Here is a 24,109-nt window from a genome sequence, read left to right on the forward strand (position 1 = left end):
GACGGGAAACACGTGGCCGGAAGGGTTGGGCCAAAGCTTGCAGGGGCTGGAACATATTTAGAAGTTTGGACTTTCTACTAAGAGAAGTGGGAACCATTACAGGACTTTCAGCCAAACTGCCTTTTAGTAAGATTACTCTAGCTGGATGATGAAGGATGTGTCGAAAGAATGGCCCAGCTTGTCTTTGGACTTCTAAGTACATAGGGATTGGGAGGAAGACAGAATGATGGATAGATTGCTAGATGAATGTTGGATAGATACTGAATATGGGAACTAAATGAAAGTTTACATACTGAATGTTGAGACTTGCCTCGGATTTCTTCTTCACCCAGCTCTAAGAATATGTACAGACTGGGCCGCCCAGCTGGCTCAGTTTTTGGAGCACGAGACTCTTGATCTTACGGTCGTGAGTTCAAGCTCCTTGTCGGGTGTAGAGATTACTGAAATAAGTAAAATTTAAAAGAAGAAGAAGAATATATATAGCCAAGCTTCTACCTTCCAAATGGGAGTCTGGAAGAGTCTTCTGGTAAATCTGATCAGATGAGAAAAAAGACGAAGGATACTGGCATTAGGGGTTCCTCAAGGAAATGGCCTAGTGGATCACCCTAGAGTGAAGTCCACAGTCAACACACCTCCTTATCTGCCACACACACACACACACACACACACACACACACACACACACGAGTTTCCACTTGTACCTTAGCATCCCAATCTTAAATATGAGCAGACAACTGAGGACTGCCTGACACTTGAGGAAAGCCTCTAAAATGAAAGATTATGCAAGACGAAAAACATTAAAAAAAAAAAATCATATCCTCAGAAAGATGAAAACATATATCCATGAAGCAACAGAATGTTTTTAAAATGCAAAGAACAAAAAACAAAGAAAGATCTCCTAGAAATTAAAAACATGAAAGCAGAAATAAAAATTCAATAGAAGTATTAGGAAATAAAATTTTAAAAATCTCCCGGAGGGGTACCCGGGTGGCTCAATTTTTTTACATTTATTTATTTCTGATAGAGACAGAGCACAAGTGGGGGAGGGGCAGAGAGAGAAGGAGAAACAGAAACAGAAGCAGGCTTCAGGCTCCGAGCTGTCAGCACAGAGCCCGACACGGGGCTCGAACCCACAAACTGTGAGATCGTGACCTGAGCCAAAGTCGGATGCTCAACTGACTGAGCCACCCACGTGCCCCCAAAACAATAATAATTTAAAAAATGTTTTTCTGTAACTGAAGAACACGAGTTTTGGGATGGCAAAGACCCAGTGGGTCCACACTAAAATATTTCCACATAAGATGTCAGAAGGCTAGGGAAAACTGAAGATCCTAAAAGTTGTGGTTGGGGGAAAAGAGAAGGAGAATAAAAATAGGGTTCATACAAAGACTCCAGAATAAGAAACTTTTCAGGCTTCTTGGTAAGAGGCAACAGCAGAAGCTTGAAGGCCATGGAGAAATGCCTTCAAAATTCTTAGGGCACATTATTTCCAACCTAGTGTTAGATACCCAGCCACGCTGTCAAGTACAAGAGTAGAACAAAAACATTTTCAGACTTGCAAGGTCCCAACAAATTTTTTCTTTGAAGTTTTTATTTAAGCAATCTCTACACCCAACGTCAGGTTCAAACTCATGACCCTGACACCTTGAGATCAAGAGTTGCATTCTCTTCCAACCCAGCCAGCCAGGTGCCCCAAGGTCCCAACAAATTTATCTCCCAAGTATCTTTTCTTAAGAAGCTCCATCAAGGGGCACCTGGGGGGCTCAGTCGGTTAAGCAACTGACTTCGGCTCAGGTCATGATCTCACGGTTTGTGGGTTCGAGCCTCGCATCCGGTTCTGCGCTGACAGCTCGGAGCCTGGAGCCTGCTTCGGATTCTGTGTCTCCCTCTCTCTGCCCCTCCCCTACTTGTGCGTGTGCGTGCTCTCTATCAAAAATAAATAAAATGTAAAAAAGAAGAAGAAGAAGAAGAAGCAGCAGCTCTATCAAAATAAACCAAGGAAAAGATGAAGAGACAGGTATCCTGCAAGGGAATCCAGAAGGCGGGCGCCCCAGTGGCTCAGTTGGTTAAGTGTCTCTCGATTTCAGTTCAGGTCGTGATCTCACGGTGTGCGAGTTCGAGCCCCACGCTGGGCTCTGTGCTGATGGTGTGGATCCTGCTTGGAATTCTCTCTCTCTCTCTCTCTCTCTCTCTCTGCCCTTCCCCCATGCTCACTCTCTCTCTCTCAGAATAAATAAATAAAAACTTAAAAGATGGCTGTGCAGGGAGAACCCGCACGGTCTAAAGATCAGCCACTCTGTTGGAGCAAGCAGGTCTAAAGTCTCCACCAGAAGATTCTTCAACGGGAAGAGATCAAATTCCTTACGTGTTTGTATACCCTTAGAGCACAGGTAACACAACTAAAGGAGAATTTGGGGGGCGCAGTACACAGAAAACTAAGCAAACAAAAAGGACAAAAAAAGGATCAGTTCCAGAAAACACATAAATGGCTGGGGGGTGGGGAGGAAGACCCACAGGGCTCAACTGTGAAGAGCATTTGCATAATCACGGCAGTGTAAACACCCAACAGATCCATCCGGAATTGTGATACAATGTTGGAAGCACGGGCAGGCTGGGGGATGGGGGTGGGGTGGCGGTGGCCGCGGAACAGAGAGTGAGCGGTGGGAAGTCAGGGCTCGTGCTAAAACAGAAGCGTGGAGAAGCGGCAGCATTTGGGTGCTATTTTTAGTCTGACATAGACAGATGAGTCCAAGACAAAACATAATAACAATTTAAACACTCAATTGAACCAATGGTCTTTCGAGAACCTTGGGAGTTGTAAGACTAGTGTTTTTTTCCATCAGCGGTAGAGCAGTATGGAACTCTTTAAATAATATCAAGTAATGATATTATTTACGCCTGGGTGTAGCTCAGTTGACTGAGCAGCTGACTTGGGCTCCGGTCCGGGTCTCAGGGTTGGTGAGTTCCAGCCCCGCATCTGGCTTACTGCTGTCAGCGTGGAGCCTGCTTTGGATCCTCTGTCCCCTTCCTTGCCCCAACCCACTTGCACTCTCTCTCTCTCTCTCTCTCTCTCTCTCTCAGAAATAAATTAAAACCAAACAAACACACAACATTTTAGGTAAATAATAGATAAATAACATGCATAACTATGATTAAAAACAAAAAAAAATACCCCTGGGTGGCTCAGTCAATTAAACATCTGACTTCGGCTCAGGTCATGATCTTGAGGTTTGTGCTGAGTCGGATTCTGTGCTGACAGCCCCGAGCCTGCTTTGGATTCTGTGTCTCCCTCTCTCCCCGCCCCTCCCCTGCTCGTGCTCTCTCTCTGTCTCAAAAAATATATATTAAAAAATATGAATAACCTCATGGAAGGGGGCTGTTACAGGAGGGGGCTGGGAAGTCAGGAGGCTACGGCAACTTTCAAAGAGTGGTGATAGCAATGTGCAGGTTTGACAGATTTGAGAGTTGTCTTAATGATGCTTTCTCAATGCTCCCTTTAAAAAGCCCTCCTTCTCAGTGCCCTCCCCTCTGTTCTCCCGGCCATGGCCAGAACCCAGGGCCTTATCACCTCATACGGATCAGCCCCAACATCTAACAGAATCACCTCGCAGGAGGCTCATACAGTGATGAGTGGGCAGGAACCCAAGGCCGGCTGTGGCTGCAGCACAGAGTGATGCTGGAGTACAGACATCCTGCCAAAACTGGCCGAGAGAATAACATGAAAACCGTGCACACCAAAGAAGCAAAGGCAAAACAAGATGGGGACAAGAGAAATTGAGGAAACGTTACATTTCCTAGTTTATGCCCTTTTCTTCTCCATTAAACATTTTTTTTTAATGTATTTATTTTGAGAGAGGGAGAGAGCGCAGAAGCAGAGAGGAGAGACAGAATCCCAAGCAGCAGAGCCTGATGCGGGGCTCGAACCCACGAACGGTGAGATCATGACCGGAGATCAAGAGTTGGTCGCTTAACCCCACGGAGGCACCCAGGTGCCCCTGCATTGAGTTTTACTTATGTAGCCTTTTGTTTGAAGAAGAAGAAAAGAAGAAGAAGTGAAACCTGGCATGGCAGAAAACTCAGGAAATCTGAAGTAGCAAGTGGGAAAATCTGTCCCCTGGACACCCAGACCCCTTCCTCAGAAGCAACTACACTCCCTTTATGCATCTCTCCAGAAAGGATGCATTCTAATGCAATTGACATTGAAAAACAGCCCCATCACTAGATAAGTTGATCACATTCAAAAGATATAAATCCTGTCAGATTGAGATGAGCCAAGGAGCCATAGGAGACTGGATTTTTCTGGCTCCCATCTGGGGGAGGGGTTGACCAGCTTCATTATCTCCTGATCAAGATTGTCCTAAGGCCCATCTGCTCTAAATTGGTGTGAAGGGCCCAAAATTGGAATCATTCAAGAAGAATTGAGCCCCTAATGTGTTCTCTTTGGCTGAATCTTTTTTTTTTTTTTTTTAAGATTTCATCTTTAAGTAATGTCTACACCCAACGTGGGGCTCCAACTCACAACTCTGAGATCAAGAGTTGCACGCTCTTCAGGCACCCCTCTTTTGTTTTTATAATTTAGATTTTAAGGTGGATCGTCAACCTTTTGTTTTTGTTTTTAATGTTTGCTTATTTTTGAGAGAATGGAAGAGAGAGAGAGGGAGACAAAATCCGAAGCAGGCTTTGCACTAACAGCAGACATGGGGCTTGAACCCACAAACCACAAGATCATGACCTCTGACCTCTGACCATGAGCTGAAGAGGGACACTCAACCGACTGAGCCACCCAGACACCCAGATCTTCAACTCTTTACATTGCCGAAGAAGTCTAGAGATTGTGTTTCTTACAATTTATACGTTTATGTTACTTGCCTGTCCTCATTCAGTGTCTAAATTATGACCAATGGTTCATCAACAAAAAGAATAATATGCCCATCAGGGGGGCCTGGGTGGCTCAGTCAGTTAGGTGTCCAACTTCGGCTTGGGTCATGATCTCACGGTTCATAGGTTCGAGCCCCGCGTCGGCCTCTGTGCCGACAGCTCGGAGCCTGGAGCCTGCTTCGGAATCTGTGACTCCCTCTTTTTCTGCTCCTCCCCCACTCACACTCTGTCTCTCTCTCTCAAAAATAAATAAACATTAAAAAAAACTTAAAAAAAAAAAGAAGAATATGCCACCCACAAAAGTGACGACAGATGTACGTTTAATAGCACAGGGAGATGGGTCTGATATATTGTTGGAAAGTATACGATCCCACCTCTACTCACTTAACTACTCATGTGTATGTATGGACATTGAAAATTCTAAACCGTTGATACCAGAGGATCAATAACAGTTATAGAACTAAGATTACAAATTCTGCTTTTTTTTTCTTTTTCAGTGAAGCCCAACATGGGGCTTGAACTCACGACCCTGAGATCAAGACCTGAGCTGAGACCAAGAGTCAGAGGCTCAACCGACTGCGCCACCCAGACGCCCCATGAGCAGACTTTTTTTTTTTTAAGTGGAGGCCAGTGGTCCTTCCCAGGGCCCCCGAAACACCACCAGCAGGTGGCATCCTGCTCCAAATGTTGAGCCAACGGGCCAGCCTCACTCCTGCATCCTGTAGCGTGCAGTTCAGACACTGGAGGCCTTTGTCTGAGTCCCAACTGTGACCAACAACCCTGATGTGCCAAGCTGACACTTTGTTCTTCTTTTCTCCATGTTCCGCAGCCCGGAGCCAGGGCTCTGGCCCACGGAGGGTGAGCGAAAGTCACCTTGGGCCCACCTTTCCCCCCGGGCAGCAGCCCCCACCGAGCAGGGCACTCGAGAAGGGTCCTGAAGTGGCCGGAGCTTTATTGCACCATCAACTCCTCCTCCACCAGCACCACATCGGGACTCAGCAATTCTCATCCTCAACAGGGAGATGGAAGGGCCTCGCCCTCAGTTCTGCTCTTTCTGTCCTTCCGGTTGAGCGGCTCCCAACCTCTCTTCCTTCCGGGAGGCCTCTGTCTGGAGTGCTTGAGCAGGTGGGGAGGGAGGAGGCCAAGGACAGAGATGCCCAAGGAACGGCGTCACTTTCCTGCCAACTCCCTCATCGCCTCTTCTTCGAAGCGAAAGGAGTGCCAGCCCTCGGCTTCAGTCAGGTCTCGGGCACCCAGGGCCTTGTACAAGTCCATGGCCCCCTTGTTCCAGTCCAGGACTGTGAGGCGCAACTGGGAGCAGCCCCTTTCCAGGCCCACCTGTGGGAGAAGACGTCACTTAGCCTTTCTCTCAAAAGGAAGCTTTTCTCACCATTCAACCCGACGGGGGCTGGGCTCCTCTCAATACATGCTTGCTTTTCCAGAACCCGGCTGGTGGCCCCATCCCTCTCCTCACCTCAGCCACCTTTTTGATTATTTTGGAACCGATCCCCTGACCTGTTGTGGGGGAAAAGAGACCAAGAAAACAAAAGAAAACAAAAAAGATTGTTTCAGTTGAAGGGGATCTGAAAAGGCCATAAGGCTGGGATTAGGAGGCAGGGGATGCTGGTGGGTCTGGGTTGATTTCCTACCACCCCAGCCTCAGCCGCTGCCCCCGCCCCCACTCCCCGTACCCCGGTATTCGGGCTTCACATAGATGTCTTCCAGATAAACATTGCGCCCCTTCCAAGTGCTATAGGTGAAGTAGTACAGCCCATAGCCCACCACCACACAGGGCCCTGAGAAGGAGAGAAAAAAAAGGGCTCAGGCCTCTGGGCCCCTGAGGCAGACCTCTGAGAGGGACAGGCGACGGGAACCTCCCAGGTCCCAGGGTTCTTACCCTGTGGCTCCCCGGGGGCGGGAAGAAGTTCAGCCACCAAACAGCAATAGAAAGGATTCTCTCCGAAGCCGTCTGCTCTCAGGGCTGCGGAGATCCGAGTCGTGGGAAAGAGAGAAAAAGCCTGGGTGTGTGCCTGGCCTGGGAACCCATCCATCCCTTACCTCCTCCCCAGCCTCCATCAGGATGCCGGTGCTGGGCCCCCACCTTCCTCACTGATCTTCACCTGGTCGGAGAGTTTCTCGTACTCGGCTAGTTCCTAGGGTGTGGGGGACAGAGGCTGGGTCAGGGCAAAGGGTCCCGGCGTGGGGAGAGAGGTTGGGTCAGGGCAGGGGATCCCGGCGTGGGGACAGAAGCTGGATCAGGGCAAGGGGTCCCGGCGTGGGGACAGAGACTGGATCAGGGCAGCACCCTCCCCAGGCGCGCCCCTCCCGCTGCAGCCTGGCCTCCCCGCCCCCACCCGCGGCCAGGCTGCCGGGGCCCCCTCCGGGCCCCCGGTTTCCGGCCCGGAGCCGTCACCCGAATCAGCTTCAGGATATTTCCACAGTCTCCCTCCTCGGCCTGTCGGATCCGCACGGAAGCCATCGCCATCCCCACCGTCTGGGACTGAAGTCCGGGACCCTCCCTTCCGTTCCGCAGACGCGGCTGAAAAGCAGGTAGCTCTCGGACGGGCCCGCACACCGGGCCCCGAAGAGCCGGGGGCGCCGCGGGCAGCGGCCGCGGGAGTGGTGGGCGCCCCCCTCCCCCCCGCCCCGCACCCTGCCCCGGGCGCGCCCCAGCCAGCCAATCAGCTGGCAGAGCAGGCTCGCCCCGCCCCCCAGCCCTGCCCCCCCCTCCACTCCCGCCCCCCCCCCCGCCCCCGCTAGCCCCGTGACTGGGCCCCAGGGCAGGGGTCAAGGCTGGACTGCGGGCTCCCTCGCTGTGGTTGCCTGGGTGCTGGTCGTCCCGTGGTGCCGTTCAGCCTCTGTGGTTGAAACCGCATGGATCAAAAGTCACCTGCCAGCCGGCCCCGAGTCCCCCCCACCGCCACCACCCCTGCTCCAGCTGTGAGAGCTGTTTCCTAGGGGTCTTGAGTGGCTCCGAGTGGGCCTGCCCTCGGGAACAGTGGTATTGCAACACGGGTCAGGGAGGGGGTGATGAATTTCTATCGGTACGTGGTAAGATAATGAGGAGCGGCGGACGGGGCCTCTTCTTAGGAGCCACTAAATCACCCCCCGGGACGGTACCTCCCCGCTGAGGCGAGCCTCCGAGGCCTGGGAAGATAGTGAGGGAGGAGCTCAGAGCAGATACCAGGCCCTGTGCCTGCATGATCTCCATGAATCGTCATTCGCAGTCACCCCGTAAAGTAGGTATTATTTTTCACATTTTGTCAGCAAGAACACTACAGCACCATGGTGGAGGGACTTGTGCAGAGGCACCCAGCTAGATGTTTGGTGTTCCACGTTTCAGCTGTAGTGCTTGCTTTCTTTCTTTTTTTAAAATTTATTTGTGATGTTTATTTATTTTTGAGGCGGGAGAGGAGCAGAGAGAGAGGGAGACAAAGGATCCCAAACAGCCCGTGGCTGACAGCAGAGAGCCCCAGGTGGGGCTGGAACTCACCAAAGGTGAGATCAGGACCTGAGCCGAAGTCGGAGGCTTAACCCACCGAACCACCCACCCAGGCGCCCCTCCGCTGTTGTTCTGATGGAGGATGCTGCTTGGGGTGCAGGGCAGGACTGCGTCTGGACCTCTGGCCTGGGGAGGCAGCCTCCTCAGGTGGGCAAAAGACTTCAGGGACCCAGGTCAGGCTCTAGAGGAGGAGAGGGGAAAATGGGGTATCTGTCCTGGCTCCTACACTTTCCCAGCAGGAAAAGTGGAGGAGCCCTGTCCCTCCCCCGATTTGTCGGCAGAGGGGGCGGAGGGTGAGTGCCCAGTCTCCTGCCCCCCTTCTTTCCACCCCGCCCCTGCCTGGGGACAACCTTTAACCCAACACCAACTGCCTGTCCCCAACACATTCTCCCCAGGGTGATCTGAGCCACAGAGAGAACCGCGGCCGATTATGGAGAGCAGAGGCCCACTGGCCGCATCGCCAGGGCTGCTGCTGCTGCTGCTGCTGCTGCCGCTGCCACCTCACGGCCACCAGGTAAGGGCCCTGAGACAGTCTCTCTACCCAGGTGCAGGATTAGGACAAGGTGCTCAGCCCGTGTGTGCGTAGAAATGAGCCACCCTTCGGCTCTGCCCTCTTCCTTCCTCTCCTCTTCGTGCGGTAGCCTGTGTCTCTCCTGCCGTCGTCGCTGGGTCTCTGGCGTGTCTTCCTACCTTGTTTATTTTCTCTCTCTGATAGAGGATCCAGGACCCTCCTGCTGTGCACCTCAGCAGTGGCTCAGGACAAGAGCCTATCACCATCATGACCTTTGACTTCACCAAGATCAGGAAGTATGAGGTTGACATAGCCCCTTGACCTGGTCCCCTGACCCTACCTTCTAGGCCTCGGATCTTCTCTTTTCCCTGCTTCCCTCTCCGCCGCGTCACCATCCCTGACCCCGCTTTTGTCCCCACAGGCCCTGCCCCACGCACCATCTTTCCTTCTGTGTCCTTCCAGAACCTCTTCCTCCTTTGAGCTTCGAACCTGGGATCCAGAGGGAGTGATTTTTTATGGCGATACCAACCCCCAGAAGGACTGGTTTGTGCTGGGGCTTCGAGATGGCAGGCCCGAGATCCAAATGCACAACCACTTGGCCCAGCTTACGGTGGGCGCCGGGCCCCGGCTGGACGATGGGAAGTGGCATCAGGTGAGCCAGGTCCGGGCCTGCGCTGGCCTGCGGAAGGGGAACAGAACCGGGTCTCCGGGCAACCCCTTACCACCGTCGTCTTTTTGGACCCGCAACAAAACCGCTATGGAGTTGCGATTCTTGTCTCCGTTTTTTCAGAGGGGAATTTGAGGCTCAGGTCCTGAGTGAGCCCAGGATGCTAGCTGCCTCCACAAGTCCGTGTTCTTTCTGCTATACTTGGCTGCCTCTGCACAAGGCGGTGGAGGCAGGCCCCAGGGGCCTCTGATTCAGCTTCGCTTCGCCCCGTCCGGCAGGTGGAAGTGAAGGTCATCGGGGATTCGCTGCTGCTGAGTGTGGATGGGGAGGAGGTGCTGTGCCTGAGACAGGTCTCTGGGCCTCTGGCCGGCAAAGTCCAGCCTGTCGTGAGGATTGCACTGGGGGGACTGTTGTTCCCTGTCTCCAGTCTCCGTTTGCCGGTAACCGACAGCACAAGGGTGGGAACCCACCCCAAGTGGTAAAGTCTTGCTGCCCGGGGGACCACGGGACCACGGGGGTCTAAGTCCACACTCTTAAAGGAGAGGGGACAGCATGATAGCTGCGTGGGAGAGGCCAAAGGCTTGTGTCTCAGAGGAGAATAAACTGAGCGTGGAGAGGCTGGGACAGGGGTTCACGGGTCTTGATTGCCACATCCCCACATCTTCCCTTCCCTGCACCGGCTCCAGCTCGTCCCCACCCTGGATGGCTGTCTGCGCCGGGAAAATTGGCTGGACCAACAGGCCCAGACCTCGGTGTCTGCCCTGACCCGCAGCCTCAGAAGCTGCGCTGCAGAGTCCCAGCCTGGCACATTCTTCCCTCCGGGGACTCGAGCAGAATTCAGTCTCCAAGGTAAAGGCGGTTTTTCCCTCCATGGCCGGCCCTGTGTCTGCCTTCCCCTGTCTCCTTCCACCACTAGTTTGCCTCCTTCCTTGAGTCCCCAGCCTTGAGTCCTCAGAAAGGGTCACCCATCCTCCCACCCCAGACATCCCCCAGCCTCATGCAGAGCCCTGGGCCTTCTCTCTGGACCTGGGACTCCAGCTGGCAGCAGGTTCTGGCCACCTCCTTGCCCTTGGGACCCCAGAAAACCCTCCTTGGCTCAGCCTCCAGCTCCAAGATCGAGTAAGAGGGGGTGTTGCCTGTATTCAGTGGAGCCTGGGAGTGGCAGGGGGAAAGGGGGACCCCAAACTGTCAATATTAGGAAAGCTTAAGGTGGACGGTAGGGACATATCTTGACACGGACCAGGGGCGCCTGGGTGGCTCTGGCGGTTGAGCGTCCGGCTTCAGCTCAGGTCATGATCTCACGGTCCATGAGTTCGAGCCCCGCGTCGGGCTCTGTGCTGACAGCTCGGAGCCCAGAGCCTGCTTCGGATTCTGGGTCTCCCTCTCTCTCTGCCTCTCCCCTGCTCATGCTCTGTCTCTGTCTCTCTCTGTCTCTCAAAAATAAATATTAAAAAACAAAGAAAAAAGAAGAAAGAAAACTGCCCACCGCACGCAAATGGCATTTATTTATTTATATTTGTTATTTATTTATTTATTTTTAAAGATTTATTATTTATTTTAGAAAAAGAGAGCATGTGCATGTGCTAGCGGGGGAGAGGAGCCAAGAGGGGGAGAGAGAGAATCCTGAGCAGGCTCCATGCTCAGTGAGGAACCCACCGCGGGGCTCGATCCCACGATCCTGGGATCGTGACCTGAGCCAAAATCAACAGTCGGATGCTCAATGGATTCAGCCCCAAGATTTTATTTTTAAGTAATCTCTACACCCAACGTGGGGCTTGAACTTATAACCCCAAGATCAAGAGTCACATGCTTTACCGAGTGAGCCAGCCAGGTGCCCCTACAAATGGCTTTTATCCGGATCGTATTTACTTGGGATCGGTGTGGTTTTATGGAACATCAAGCCAGGAAGATTGGGGCAGCACGTAGGGGGCGGAAATGTTTGGCAGACAGAAGGTACCGCTCAGAGGCCCGACTGAGGCAGCAAGGGGTGTGGGGCCACAGGGGTCCAGGCGGTTTGCTCTTTCCTCCCCCGGTCACGTCCCTGTCCCCCACACTCCGCAGAAAGTGGTGCTGTCCTCTGTGTCGGGCCCACAGCTGGATCTGCCTCTGGTCTCGGGACCCCCTCTTCAGCTGAAGCTGGGCGAGTCTGGGGTAGTCTTGAGCCAGAGGCCTAAGAAGGAGATCCTTGCCCTGCCTCTCTTGGATCCTGCCTCCCTCCTCAACCTCTGGGTCCAGCCACAGGGGCGCCTCTTCCTGGGGGCTCTGCCAGGTAAGAGCGATGTTCACGCTCCTCAGCACGCCGTTGGAATCAGCTAGAGGGAGAGGAGGAGAAGACAGGCAAGGCCATGTTTTTAGGGAAAGGAAACTTCTGGGAGCCTAGAAGAAAAGGCCACAAGAAGAGAGGGGATAAAGGACCAGTGAGAGGAAGTGCTTTAGAAAATTTAGGTCAGAGAGCTGGGGTGGGGAGGAGCTTTGTGGGTCCAAGCTGCCCTCATGACCCCTCTGTGTCCCCTCCCTCTAGGAGAGGCTTCTTCGGCCTCCTTTTGCTTGGATGGCCTTTGGGCACAAGGCCAGAAGTTGGACATGGACCGGGCCCTGAGCAGAAGTCAGAACATCTGGACTCACAGCTGTCCCCAGAGCCTAGGCAATGACACGGACAGCACCCATTAAACCCCCACCTAAGAATCCCCTCGAATGTCACTCGTTCATTCACTCGACACATCTTTACGGGGTATCTGCAACGTACCAGGCGCTGCGCTGAGCGATGGGCTGTACTGATGAGTAACCTCTCCCCCCCCCTTGGTTCCTGCCCTCTGGCTGCTCAAGGTCCCCGGGGGAGGCAGACATCCATCAAAGACTGACAAGTAAGTGGATAATCGGAAACTGATAAGCACCGTAGAGGGAATTGTAAAAGCTTGAAGACCAGGGGCCTTAACCTAGTCTGGGGGTCCAGGCAAGCTTCCCGAGGAGGAGGAAGCCGTGACTTCTCAGCCTGGGAGTTCAGCAGCACCGACAGGCAGATGTGCGCACCAGATACGGGGCACTTTCTGGGAGCCAGGAGCCCCCCTCCTTCCCCAGCATTTCCTGCCTGTGGGGCTTTAGCATTCCCCTCGCGGAGGCTGGTCCTGAGAGGCCTGGAAGGAAGGGAAGAAATGGAATCCTGCTGTTCCCTTAGCCGGGCCACTGCTGTGCAAAGAAGGAGCAGCAGGGGGCATGGGAGAGCCCTAGAGGGAGGGGGGCAGGGGTTCTGGGGACGGGGCGGAAGCAGCAGGGAGAAGGAAAAAGGGAGTGGGGCAGAGGGCGAAGCAGCCGGCATCTCTCCTAGTCTTGTCTCCGTCCCCTTGCTGCCTTCCCAGACGAACCCGTCTCTAGTCCATTCAAGGAGAGCTGGTTTATGCTGGTCCCAGCTGGGAAAAACAGACAGATTCAGGAATATCTCTGCCCTCAGAGAATGTGGTGACCCAGTCCTCCGCCCCTTCCCGTCGCCTCGGCAGAATCTTGGTGTCCCAACCCCTACTTGGGGCACTCTCGGGAGCCCTGGCACCTGTTCTCCATCCTCTCCTTTCGAGGACTGTTAGCCCATCCCCCAACCCCCCAACCCATGGGGATCCCAGTGTCCCAGCCTCCTGGCTTCTTAAAATGATTTGCCTACCAGTCACCCTGTTGCCAGGGTGACTCACTCATTGGACCTGTCATCCCCTTCTGCAGGGATCAGCCAGGACCTAAGTGACCCCAGGGTAAGGAGGCTCCAGGACTGTGTCTGGGGTGGAAGACAGCCTAGGCTTCTCCTCGGACCCTCCCAGTCTCGAGTTTGCTGGTCTACAGCTGCTGCCACACAGGCAGAGTGCCTTTGGAGCGTCCTCAGCATGGCCAGGAAGTCCAGATTCAACTCTGGTCCCCTGGGCAATGTTTGGGGCCCACCTGGGCCATTGGGTATGTCCATTCGACCGATAGTCACTGAGGACCTACTGCGTATCAGGCATTGTTCTAGACGCTGAGGATGCCTGGATGAAAAAGACAGACACGGTGCCTGCTTTTGTGGAGCTCACACTGGCGGGGAGGCGAGGGTGGGGGGGGGGTGCGCAGGGGGGAGGTGGGCAGGGGCAGACGGCCCATAAGAAAAATAAATAAGCAAGATCATTTCAGGTAGTGGTTAGTGCTATAAAGGGAATAATATCCTGTAACGTAATAGAGGGCGGCAGTCGACAGACAGCCTTAGCCAGTGGTCAGGGAAGGCCTCTCTAAGGCAGTGTTACTTGAGCAAAGACTTGAATAATGAAAAGAAACCAGTCCCGTGGGGGCCTCGGGTGTGAGCCAGTGGGGGGTGGGGAGGGAGAGTTAAAAGATCCAAACACACCTGGGTTCCCGTCAAGGGGTTGTTCTGAGCGGCAGCTTCGTGAATTTTTGTCCCTGACGATTCTTCCCCGGGGCTGGCTTTTCTCTCGTCCCTGCACCCCACCCCGTCCAGGACACCGTGCCCCCAACCTCTCTTTCTCCAGGCTGTCCTAGATTCCAGGATTCCTGATTACCATCCAGAGCTGTCTACACTCTTTCATTAAGACTGACTTTGCTCCGACACAGACCCTGCCAGGCCCCCACCAAGGGCACCTACGGCGTCTGCCCAGTGTCCCCTGCCTCTCCCCCACCCTTGCGGACCTTTCCGGAACTTGGCAGGATACCCCACAGCCTCCAGGCCTGGTCTACCCACTCACTCCATCTTCTGTGCTTCCCCTCTCTTCCCTCCCTCCTTCTCTTCTTCTCTTTTTCCTTCTTCTAACCGAGTTTCTCCGTTCCGGGCAACCATCACCACTGACCATCTCCGGATCTTTTCATCCTGAAACACCGAAGCTCTGTCCCCGTTAAATAATAACCCCCCACCCCCACGCGCACACACACACACACGCACCCACATCTGCGTGTTAGAGCCCGCTTCTTTCCTTGTTCTTGTCTCTGCTCAGGGCACGCAGACCTCATGACAGACTCTGGATCTGGGAGAGGGGCTGTGGGAGTTTCTCTTCCCTTCCCTTGTTTCTGGAGATGCCGGAGGCAGGACTGGGTTCCGGGAAGAGGTTGGTTCTTTGACCCCCATTCCTTCCTTCCTTCCTTAGCCAACTTCCCTGTGAACACCGATGCTGCAATGAATAGCAATGCTCCCTCCATCACACCCCTCCTCATGCTGACCCTCACAGGGGAAGATGTGCACGGAGCAGCAGGTTCCACAGCCTTCCCCTGAAACGTATGGACGCGTTCATTCTTTTCCGAGGGTGTACAGGACAGAACTGAGCTAGCAGTCTGGAGGGCATCCCCAGGCCAGCGTCTGCCAGGCTGTGTGTGTTGAGGGTAGGGTCTAGGCCTCATCTCTCCAGATCGGACCTAGCTCATTTTGATTCTCCTTGTCTCATGGAGGAAAGGGGAAGTTGCTTCCGCGCAGTTTCTAGCAGAAGGAGGCATTCATGTCTAAGTCCAATTCGGCAACCGGACGCTGTTTTCCATAGCTCTGTGGAGTGCTCGGGTATAGAGGGTATATACGACAGGGTATATAAGACAGAGGCCTGTTCTCGAAATGCTTGCAACCTGGTTGAAGAGATAAAACACCATAAGAGTCAGGGCGCCCGGGGGGCTCAGTGGGTTAAGCATCCAACTCTTGATGTCGGCTCAGATCATGATCTCACGGTTCGTGGGTTCCGGCCCCGCGTCGGGCTCTGTGCTGACAGCTCGGAGCCTGGAGCCTGACTCAGATTCTGTATCTCCCTCTCTCTCTGCCCCTCCCCTGCTCATGCCCTGTCTCTCTCTCTGCCTCTCAAGCATAAAGAAATGTTTAAAAAAAAATCCAAACTATGCCCTTTGGCCTACAGGGACCTGTATGATGTGCCTACCTCTCGGATCTCTTGCTGCATTAATCTTGCTTTCCCTCATTTGAGGCCCAGCTTTTGCACTTAGACTTTCCTCCTCCTGGAAGATTCTTCTACAGTTCCCCGTGGTTCCTCGGGTTCCTTGGGTCTCACACTGAACGTTAGCTCTCCAGTAAGGCCCTCCCTGCCCGTGCAGGGGCTCTCTGTCACACCACCCTGTTTTATTTTTTCTGCGTAGTATTATACTACATTGTTTTAGTTGTCTGCTTGTTTTTTTCGTTTATTGGAACGAGAGTCCCAGGAGCACAGGGACCAGAACAGTGCCTGGCTCTAAGTAAATGCTCATTAGATACGCATTGAATGAATGAATGGGAGTTGCGGCTGGACTCTGAAGGGTGGGCAGCCTTCCAGGACAAGGGAATGAAATGGACAAAGGTGTGAAGTCAGGAGTGAGCACAGCCTGTCCTAGGAGTGGCCGGGTCAGGCTCAGCTCCAGCAGAGGATCAGTTGGGTCCTAGTGGGAAAGGGGGCTGGGGACACAGGCTGGGGCTAGGCACTGGAATGCCCTGAGGCTTAGACAAAAGAATCAGGACTCCGTCCTGCACAGGGTGACAGGAAGCCAGTGAAGACCTTTGAGCTGAGGAGTGGCCTAATTAAAACTGTATCTGGAGAAAATTAATCCGGAGCCTGCAGAAGGGGCTAAGCAGAGCCCGCTGTATAATTTGCAGGACCCGGTCCAAAACGAGGATGTGGGATCCCTTGTGCAGAAGGCAGGAAAAAAGTGCCGCTCACGGTACCGAAAGAGAGCATGTTTTCATTTCTTCCGTGGTTCTTTTCTCAACTTCTCATGGTTGTTTTTTTTTTCTGTTTTTTTTTTTGTTTTGTTTTTTTGCTATTTAACGTTGTTTGAGATAAAGAAAAATTAACTTTTTCCTGCCCTCGTCTTACTAATGAGCATGGAAGGACTAGAAGCCAAAGGAATTATGGGCAGCTCAGTTTTTCCCTTTCCTTCCCTGTCATCGTCGCCAGCAGAAGTGGTTGGCTGAATCAGGAAACAGCGGGACCCAGAAAGGGGAGGAGAAGAAGAAGATGCCTCAGTCACCTGTGTCTCCTAGAAGGCCATTGTCTTCTAGCGTTCAAGGTCATTCAGCTGGACGCGTAACCCGCTTGCTGTCGCACGCACGATGGGTCCACCAGAGTTCTACACCGGGCGGCCTCACGATGGCACGTTCCATACACCTCCTCGCTCACACGCGTCCTCCGTTGTCCCGTTGGACTTCACGCACAAATTAACAAGTTCAAAGATAAAATTATGAAGAGTTACGAGATGGTGAAAGCACCAAACCAGCCACATGGGCCATTCTGAGTGGGAGCTTTGGTTGAACAGACCCCCCAAGTCCGTAAAGCTGGGCTGGAGGGAGAGAATTTGAGGAGGAGGGCGAGAGTCAGAACCTGGCAGTGGTGAGGACTAGAGCCAAGGAAATTGGGTGAGAGGCGGAAGGAGAAGAAACCCCTCTCCAAGGCAAAGCGACAAGATCCGAAGAGAGATGAAAAGAGAGAGATCATGATTCTTAACTCGGGGTCTTTAGAGGCTCCTGTACCCCTCCCCCGCTCCCCAACTAGACTGTGGGTCTCTGGAGCCCCGTGAGAACTGCGAGGTTGCCTCCCCAGGGCTAGAGTTGCACAAAGTCTCTAACAGGTGCTCAAATGGGCCATGTCTGTGGACCCCAGTGGGCAAATGGGGAGGGGGAGTTCACACCTGGGGGTTGGGGGGAGACGCAACACCTGAGGAGATCTGGATCCCGGCTGGGGTCTCCGGGCAATGCCAGGGGCTAGGGATGTGGTGACGTGACGGGGAGAGTTGGGTGGGGACATGGGGAAGCCCCTAGGCTTGGAGAGAACCAGGGGCTGTGGGATTGGAGAAGGAGGTGTTGGGGGGAGCTGGTAGCGGCTCCCCCAAAGGGAATTTCCGTCCTGTGGTGGCCTCTCTCCATCCTGTGTGGCCTGTTCTAGCTTCCATCCCGGCGGGTCTCGCGCCCTGGCTGGTGCCTTCTGTTTTTCTTGGTCTCTGGCTCTTTCTCTATCCCTCTCACATTTGGCCCTGTCTGTCTCCGGATCTTAGTCTCCAACGGCCGGCCTGGGGCCCCTTCGCCGCAAAGATCGGCTTCCCTCTCCAGCTCTGTCTCTCTCCGGGGTTCCCTTTCGCTCCACTCCGCCCGGACACGCCCTCCATCCCCTTCTTCCACCTGATCCAGTGTGGTACCTGGGCTGGGGGGAGGGGAGAGACCTCCGGGTCTTAAAGAGGCGGCAGGGGGGCGGACCCAATCCCTCTCTCCATATTTGCATATGCATGAGGTCGCCCGGGCCAGCGGCGAGGAGGCGGGGCTTCTGGGGGTGGGAAGGGGGCGGGCCCCCCCACCGCCGCCGAGTATAAAGACTGCGCGCCGAGCCCGCCGGCCCCGCACTGCTGAGGAGCGGAGCCTCCGCCCGGGGGACCCCCATCCCTGGCTGTCCCCCAATTGCGCGTCCCTGCCCCACCCCCGCGGCCGAGCCACCACTGGTGTGGCGGTCTCCGCTTGGCGGAAGAGCCTTGAGCGGCCACCCGGTCCCTCCCCACGGCCTCTTTGCATCTTGGATTTCGGGGCAGCCCCCTCCCCCACCCCTCCCTTGCCTCCTTGCACCCCTATTTTTTCTGCGCCTCGCTCGGGTTTTGCAGCCGTCTGTTTTTGCATCCCTTTTCATTTTGTTTCTAGAAGGTTTGGGGGGGTGAGGCTGCGTCGCACCCCTTCCTCTTTCTAACCTCCCCTGCTCTGACAGCCAGCCCCCTTTTCATCGGAGCCCGGGGGCGGGGTGGGGGGGCGCTCGGATCGGTGCATCCCACGCCGCGCTGCCAGCACCCCGCAGCGCGTGGCCGTGCACCCCGGAATTTGCAGCGGCTGCCCATCTGGGGAGGGTCTCCCTCGCCCCCGCTGCCTTCGCTCCCCGCGCGTTCCGGAGCGTGGCGGGGGGGCTTCTGCGCGCCGCACCCCAGCTTCTCCGCAGCCCCCCGCCCGGCGCGGGACTCGCCCCCCGCCGCCGAGATGGTCATCCAGAAGGAGACGAAGAGCTGCGGGCAGGTGGTTGAGGAGTGGAAGGAGTTCGTGTGGAACCCGAGGACGCACCAGTTCATGGGCCGCACCGGGACCAGCTGGGGTACGCAGGGCGGGCCGCGCGCGGGGCGGGGCGGGGGTCCTCCGGGCGACGCCCCGGGGGGGCACCAGGTCCCGCGGGCTCGGCCCCGGTTCCCTTCCCGGGTCCCCGGCGTCCTGCCCTCCCCCCCCCACCCCCCCCCCCCCCCCCCGCCCTGCCTGGCTCCGGCCTGGGAGGGGGCCGAATCGCCGGTCTAATCTCCCCGGCCGGCCGCTGCGGAGGCGGAGAAAGTAGGTCACTGCCGCCTTCCCGCCCCCCGCGGAGCCCCCTCGCGCGGGGGGTCGCGGGCTCTGCGCGCGTGTCCGCGCCGCGGCGCTGGCGCTCCCTCTCCGGGCAGGTCCGCTGCACACGGCCGCCCCCCCCTTCCCCAGAAGAGCGCCCCTTCCCTCCCTCTGGCTCTCACTAGCTCGCCAAGCCCGTCTATTTTTAGCTCGTGCCCATCCCCTGGACCCTGGGAACATTCATGAGGGGGCGGGTCTTGGAGAGGTGGGGGGGACCGCGGGGGGGGGGGGGGCTCTTCACAGCGGAAGTTGTCAGTATCCCGCTGCTGTTTGGAGCTTTCTCTGTGGCTGCTTTGTGGGTGGGGGGCTGTTGGAGAGGGGTGGCCCTGGGAGGTTTTGGAGGTTGGATGTTCGGCTCCGATGTCGCAGGCGGAGGGAGGAGTGGTCACCAGTGGTGAGACGTGCGCATACATCATCCGGCAGAGTGTCCAGACCTTCCCAACCCACAGCGGGACTGCGAGACTCGGGCGTAGAGGGAGTTGTCCCCAGGCGAGGGTCTGGTGCTGGGCTTGAGTGCAGGTGAAGGGTGGCATTCTTCCAAAAGGGATTGTTAAGCTTGGGAGGTCAAGCATAGGGGAGCCTGTTGTGACACAACCTACAATTCCTCCACACCGGTTGAACACTGTTCCCATCAGCCCACCCACCAGGGCAGTCCTCGCCTTCGGGAAACTGGGGAGTCCAGTCCCTGGGGTGGAAGGGATCCGTGATGGCTCGGGGAAACCTGGAGAAGCTTCATGGGGACAGTGTCGTCTGAGATAGGACAGGGGTTCCTGGGTGGTGGCAACAACAGACACTTAGGCTGAGGAGTGACGGAGTTACGTGTCACATGCAGCAAGGACCTGCTCCCCGCCCGGAAGCCTCCGGGACATTCTACCTTTGCTCAACCGCCTCCCCCCGGGTGCTGTGCGTGAACTGGGGGGTGGGGTGACCGCTGAAGGTTCGGGGCGGTTCTGAGAGATTTCGTAGCTAGACGGCAGCTGCGTCCAAGGTGCCACTTCTGTGGGGCGCCAGGAGAGAGAAGAGTTTGCTGTCTGAACGTGAGGGTCCGCGCTCTGAGGGGCGGGGTGAGAGTTTGGTTGCGAATGGTGGCCAGGGCCAGCTTGGAAACTCATCGCGCCGGACAGCTTTAAGCACGAGGACCCGTGAGGCAGTAACAGGTGCTGTGCCTTTGTAGGGCCGCGAATGGTTGACAAGTTGGGAACGGAATCTGATGCCGAATGACCGCGGCCTGTACTTGGGGTTGGCCCAGCAACGAGAAGTTAGGTCTCTTGCGGCCTCCACGAGGCTGGGCTTCACTATGGGACCGGAGGGGGGGGGGGGGGTCATGGCTGGACGCCAGACACCAGGGCCTGCTTCCAGCTCGTCTCATTTTGCTCCCAGGGGCAGGCTCTCAGATGTCCCCGAGACTCTGTGACCCGTCCGGGTGCAGAACGTCTGAGTGGGAGAGGGGTCTGCGGGGATAGGTGAGGTCATCTTGGAACCCGCTGACCCTGTTTCCTCCTCCCCAGCCTTTATTCTCCTCTTCTACCTCGTCTTCTATGGCTTCCTCACGGCCATGTTCACCCTCACCATGTGGGTCATGCTGCAGACGGTCTCTGACCATACCCCCAAGTACCAGGACCGACTGACCACACCGGGTGAGTGATGCGGCTTCTGATGACCCGGTTACCACGTGCGGGGAAGTCCTTGAAGTCTGCCTCCTTCCCGTTTCCCGCAGCTGAGAGCTTTGTGATCTGGGAAGGTGCTGTGGGGTCACAGGAGATCTCCCCCTGTCCCCACCCCGTCCATCACCCTGCTGCTCCCTGTGTCCGGCTTCCTCCCTCCGGTGTGTGGTCCCTCGTCGGATATGCATACGTATACGTATATCCACTTGTCTGGCACAGGCTTGATGATTCGCCCCAAGACTGAGAATCTTGATGTCATTGTCAACGTCAGTGACACTGAAAGCTGGGACCAACATGTTCAGAAGCTCAACAAGTTTTTGGAGCGTGAGTGAGGGGCCGCTGATGTGGCCGTGCAGGGGCTTGGGCAGGCGATCGGGGGACCCTGGAAGCAGAACACTGGCCCCGTGACTCTCTCTGTCTCTCTCCCCTGCCTCCTTAGCTTACAACGATTCCATCCAAGCCCAGAAGAATGACGTCTGCCGCCCTGGGCGCTATTACGAACAGCCAGACAACGGAGTCCTCAACTACCCGAAGCGTGCCTGCCAGTTCAACCGGACCCAGCTGGGCGACTGCTCTGGCATCGGGGACCCGACCCACTATGGTTACAGCACCGGGCAGCCCTGTGTCTTCATCAAGATGAACCGGGTACGTGCGACCTTGGTCACCAGGGAGAATGAAGGAGGGGGCTGGGGTCATCATCTGCGGGCAGTTGCTTTTCACTGGGGCCGATCTGGGGAGGTTTGAGCGGCTTCGAGAACCAGAGGCGTGGGGCCGTGGGAGGCCAGGTTCTGTGGAGGGGGGGGAGGCTGGACACGTGTGTCTTCGCCACCTTGTTTCTCTAACTCCTCGTCCTCTCTCTTCATTCCAGGTCATCAACTTCTACGCGGGAGCGAATCAGAGCATGAATGTTACCTGTGTGGGGAAGGTGAGTTTGTGGGGCCCTGTCCACCTGCCCGTCTGTTCGCCCTTCTTGGCCTGCACGTAGTTCACTCGTGTCTTTCTGTCTCCCTTGCTGTCAGAGGCCCCGTCACTCTAGGGACAAGGGGGTAAGAGGGCGTGCCAGCGTGGCTCCAACTCCCAGGGGCTCCCACCACTCTTGCTTCTCTCTAGATGCTCTCGCGTGGATAGACACCCACCTGTCTGAGCCCACCCGAGCCTCGGCCTCTGCTTCTGTGCCTGACCCCTTCCACCTTCTCCAGTCCCTGATCACCGTGTCTTCCGCTCCCCCTCCCGTGTCTCACCTTGCTCTTCAGTTCTTTTTAGGTTTCTGGTAGTTAGGGCCACTCAGTTGTCCTGGGAACCCTGCGGCCCCCCTCCTCTGTCCTCTCTAGAAACTTCCCGTCCCCCTTTACACACGCGCACACACACACACACCCTCCCCTTCCTTCCGAGCCCTTACTCACTCATCTGTTCTCTCTTGGCTCTGCTCCAGAAACCGATTGCTGAGACCGGGGTAAGGAGGTGGTGTGGGAGGATAAGTGGGCGGCTCCAGGGTCCTTAACACCCTTCAGGACTTCCCAGTCTGACCGAGAGACAGGACAGCCCCTCCTGCACACATGCGCACACAGACTCACAGCCCAAGGGAAGCAGATTGGAGCCAGAAGTCAGTCGGGGCGAAGGAAGAGTAGAGGGCAGTCTGGAGAGCTTCTGGGTTCCCGCCGCCCCTGACCCGCTCTCCCCCTACCCTCCTGCTCCCCCACAGCGGGACGAAGATGCTGAGAACCTCGGCCACTTTGTCACGTTCCCTGCCAACGGCAGCATCGACCTCATGTACTTTCCTTACTATGGCAAAAAGTTCCACGTAAGTTTCGTGGGAGGCCCGGTCCCGTGGCTCCCCCCGGGGAGCGGGGTCATTGGGGAGGAGGCTGGAGTTGCCAAGGGCCTGGACCTGTGCCCTCCTCCTCTGGCCCAGGTGAACTACACGCAGCCCCTGGTGGCCGTGAAGTTCCTGAACGTGACCCCCAACGTGGAGGTGAACGTAGAATGCCGGATCAATGCCGCCAACATCGCCACAGACGATGAGCGGGACAAGTTCGCGGGCCGCGTGGCCTTCAAACTCCGCATCAACAAAACCTGAGGCCCCTTCCTCCTGCCCCCACCTCTTTCCTATGGATGCCTCTGGAATGTCCCTGACCCTGCCTGACCCCTCCCTCACCCGCCCCAAAGGTATTTTTTATACCAGAGCTATGACTTGTTTGAGCCTCACGCCCCTTTTCTTTACTTGTGAACCCAGCCTGATGGCCACTGTGGTCCCCTGACTTCCCTCCCGTCTCCACCCTCCCCTCCGGATTCCAGCTCCGTCAGAGGCAGGGAGGCAGGATCCCAGGAAGGCCGGCCCGAGGAGTTGGGGGCCGTTCTGGTTCTGGTTTAGCTGTGAGTGGGGTGTCTCCACCCCTGCTGTCCCCAGAGAGCAATAGAAAATGCCTGCCTGCCCGCCCACCTGCCCACCTGCCCACCTTCGCACCTGCCTTCACCCTCGTCCACCTCCCCCCCGTCCCCCCCACATCTCCTTCCATCCCTGGTTTGCAGACACGAACGTGGCCCTCCATTCACCTTCCTCTGTCTCTCCCACGCTTTCTGCCTCATCGACACCGTCACCGTCTCGGTGGCTTCTGAATTCATCCGGCTCCTCCGGCATCGGCAGGGGTGTCCCCACGTCCTCTCCATCCCCGTTCCCTCCTCTGAACTGTCTGTAACTGAGGACGAGGTGGCTCGGTGGCCTTTTCCCTGCCTTCTGGCACATTTTTCTCCTCACCCTGCCGTGACTGGCGCGAGCTGGGGACGAGGGTCTGGAAGAGGAGTCCCTGTTGGTTCTTCTTGAAAGTTCTCTTCCTGTCACCCAAACAGGCACTCTTCGGAGGGATGGGGTTGACCTAGGCTGAACATCCACTTTGTTTTTTTGCCGCCGACGGCTCACTGTCTCCCTGTTTGTTTTCCCAGAATATCCTTCAAGTTCCCTTTCCCCAGAGCGCTGGGGGAGGGCAGCCATTTCGGCTGGGTCCCCAGTGGCCACCTTGGAAACGTCAGCTGGCTATGGGACTGTTTCACCTCCTTCCCCTGGGCCCGGAGCCACCCCCCCCCTCCTCCCTCTGGCTTCTCTTAGCACGTTATCAACTAATCACTAGCTCCTCCCCTCTCCTCTGCCCCTCGGCCTAAACGCTGCCCATAGCCCCCCAGTCTAGGCTCTGAACTTCTCGGCCCACCTCCTTCGGGACCCCTTGGCGTTTTTAAACGACCCCGTAGTGCCCATAGAATGTCACGTGAGGGGCCTCTGGTGTTCTTGAGTGATCGTGCCCTTCATTTCTGCCCTCTCTAACTCCCCATTTCTTTTCTGACCCTGCAGCCTCCACACCGCCCCCCCCCCTTCAGATGGACCCTTCCCTCCTCCCCTCTCACTGGATCTGAGTCTCTTCCCTTGGGGTCCCCCATGTTTTCCTGCATTCCCCTCGCCCCAGTGGTCTCTCTCTGCAGTTATTTAATGCCTGTGTCAGATCTACTGTAAAAAGAAGATAAAGTACAATAGAATGAGAGCAATTATATATATAAATATATATCACACACGGAA

The 24,109-nt window shown here is 55.9% G+C and overlaps 3 protein-coding genes across 12 annotated transcripts; 2 read left to right on the top strand and 1 right to left on the bottom strand.

Annotated features, from left to right (window-relative positions):
- Positions 1 to 5,181: 5,181 nt before the first annotated feature.
- SAT2 (spermidine/spermine N1-acetyltransferase family member 2) lies at positions 5,182 to 7,534 on the bottom strand. Of its 2 annotated transcripts, XM_047834044.1 has the most exons (6): positions 7,292 to 7,534; positions 6,980 to 7,031; positions 6,776 to 6,859; positions 6,570 to 6,674; positions 6,353 to 6,393; positions 5,182 to 6,216 (listed from the first exon to the last, which is right to left on the bottom strand). In XM_047834044.1, exons 1-6 carry the CDS (start codon positions 7,361 to 7,363, stop codon positions 6,049 to 6,051), a joined length of 522 nt encoding a protein of 173 aa, XP_047690000.1. In that variant the 5' UTR covers positions 7,364 to 7,534; the 3' UTR covers positions 5,182 to 6,048. The 2 variants fall into 2 exon arrangements, with proteins under 2 accessions (XP_047690000.1, XP_047689999.1); XM_047834043.1 differs by lacking the exon at positions 6,570 to 6,674 and having other exon boundaries at positions 7,292 to 7,512.
- Positions 7,535 to 7,659: 125 nt separating this feature from the next.
- Positions 7,660 to 16,258, top strand: SHBG (sex hormone binding globulin). 9 transcript variants are annotated; one of them, XR_007146778.1, is made up of 13 exons: positions 7,660 to 8,117; positions 8,283 to 8,527; positions 8,776 to 8,894; positions 9,096 to 9,187; positions 9,354 to 9,543; positions 9,837 to 9,998; positions 10,245 to 10,407; positions 10,541 to 10,677; positions 11,620 to 11,827; positions 12,080 to 12,422; positions 13,267 to 13,584; positions 14,667 to 14,794; positions 16,139 to 16,234. XR_007146778.1 is itself a non-coding variant. In XM_047832339.1 (10 exons), exons 3-10 carry the CDS (start codon positions 8,811 to 8,813, stop codon positions 12,226 to 12,228), a joined length of 1,185 nt encoding a protein of 394 aa, XP_047688295.1. In that variant the 5' UTR covers positions 7,660 to 8,117; positions 8,283 to 8,527; positions 8,776 to 8,810; the 3' UTR covers positions 12,229 to 12,730. The 9 variants fall into 9 exon arrangements, 1 of the variants encoding a protein (XP_047688295.1); XR_007146780.1 differs by having other exon boundaries at positions 13,267 to 13,491; XR_007146779.1 differs by having other exon boundaries at positions 8,283 to 8,376.
- A 1,598-nt stretch (positions 16,259 to 17,856) lies between these two features.
- ATP1B2 (ATPase Na+/K+ transporting subunit beta 2) lies at positions 17,857 to 24,109 on the top strand. Its single transcript, XM_047832342.1, has 7 exons — positions 17,857 to 18,602; positions 20,389 to 20,517; positions 20,764 to 20,868; positions 20,984 to 21,189; positions 21,413 to 21,469; positions 22,247 to 22,345; positions 22,457 to 24,109. Exons 1-7 carry the CDS (start codon positions 18,491 to 18,493, stop codon positions 22,619 to 22,621), a joined length of 873 nt encoding a protein of 290 aa, XP_047688298.1. The 5' UTR covers positions 17,857 to 18,490; the 3' UTR covers positions 22,622 to 24,109.

Source organism: Prionailurus viverrinus, chromosome E1, assembly GCF_022837055.1.
Source record: "Prionailurus viverrinus isolate Anna chromosome E1, UM_Priviv_1.0, whole genome shotgun sequence".
Classification (NCBI taxonomy): Eukaryota; Metazoa; Chordata; class Mammalia; order Carnivora; family Felidae; genus Prionailurus; species Prionailurus viverrinus.

Bases quoted from the DNA above. Each gene is read 5' to 3' on its own strand.
- SAT2 (XM_047834044.1), bottom strand. From the start codon at position 7,363: ATGGCGATGGCTTCCGTGCGGATCCGACAGGCCGAGGAGGGAGACTGT. The intron at 7,032-7,291 runs GTGACGGCTCCG...CCCACACCCTAG, and splicing joins ATATCCTGAAGCTGATTCGG to GAACTAGCCGAGTACGAGAA. The intron at 6,860-6,979 runs GTGGGGGCCCAG...GGATCTCCGCAG, and splicing joins GGTGAAGATCAGTGAGGAAG to CCCTGAGAGCAGACGGCTTC.
- SHBG (XM_047832339.1), top strand. From the start codon at position 8,811: ATGGAGAGCAGAGGCCCACTGGCCGCATCGCCAGGGCTGCTGCTGCTG. The intron at 9,999-10,244 runs GTAACCGACAGC...CACCGGCTCCAG, and splicing joins TCTCCAGTCTCCGTTTGCCG to CTCGTCCCCACCCTGGATGG. The intron at 11,828-12,079 runs GTAAGAGCGATG...CCCTCCCTCTAG, and splicing joins CTTCCTGGGGGCTCTGCCAG to GAGAGGCTTCTTCGGCCTCC.
- ATP1B2 (XM_047832342.1), top strand. From the start codon at position 18,491: ATGGTCATCCAGAAGGAGACGAAGAGCTGCGGGCAGGTGGTTGAGGAG. The intron at 20,518-20,763 runs GTGAGTGATGCG...TGTCTGGCACAG, and splicing joins GGACCGACTGACCACACCGG to GCTTGATGATTCGCCCCAAG. The intron at 20,869-20,983 runs GTGAGTGAGGGG...CTGCCTCCTTAG, and splicing joins GCTCAACAAGTTTTTGGAGC to CTTACAACGATTCCATCCAA.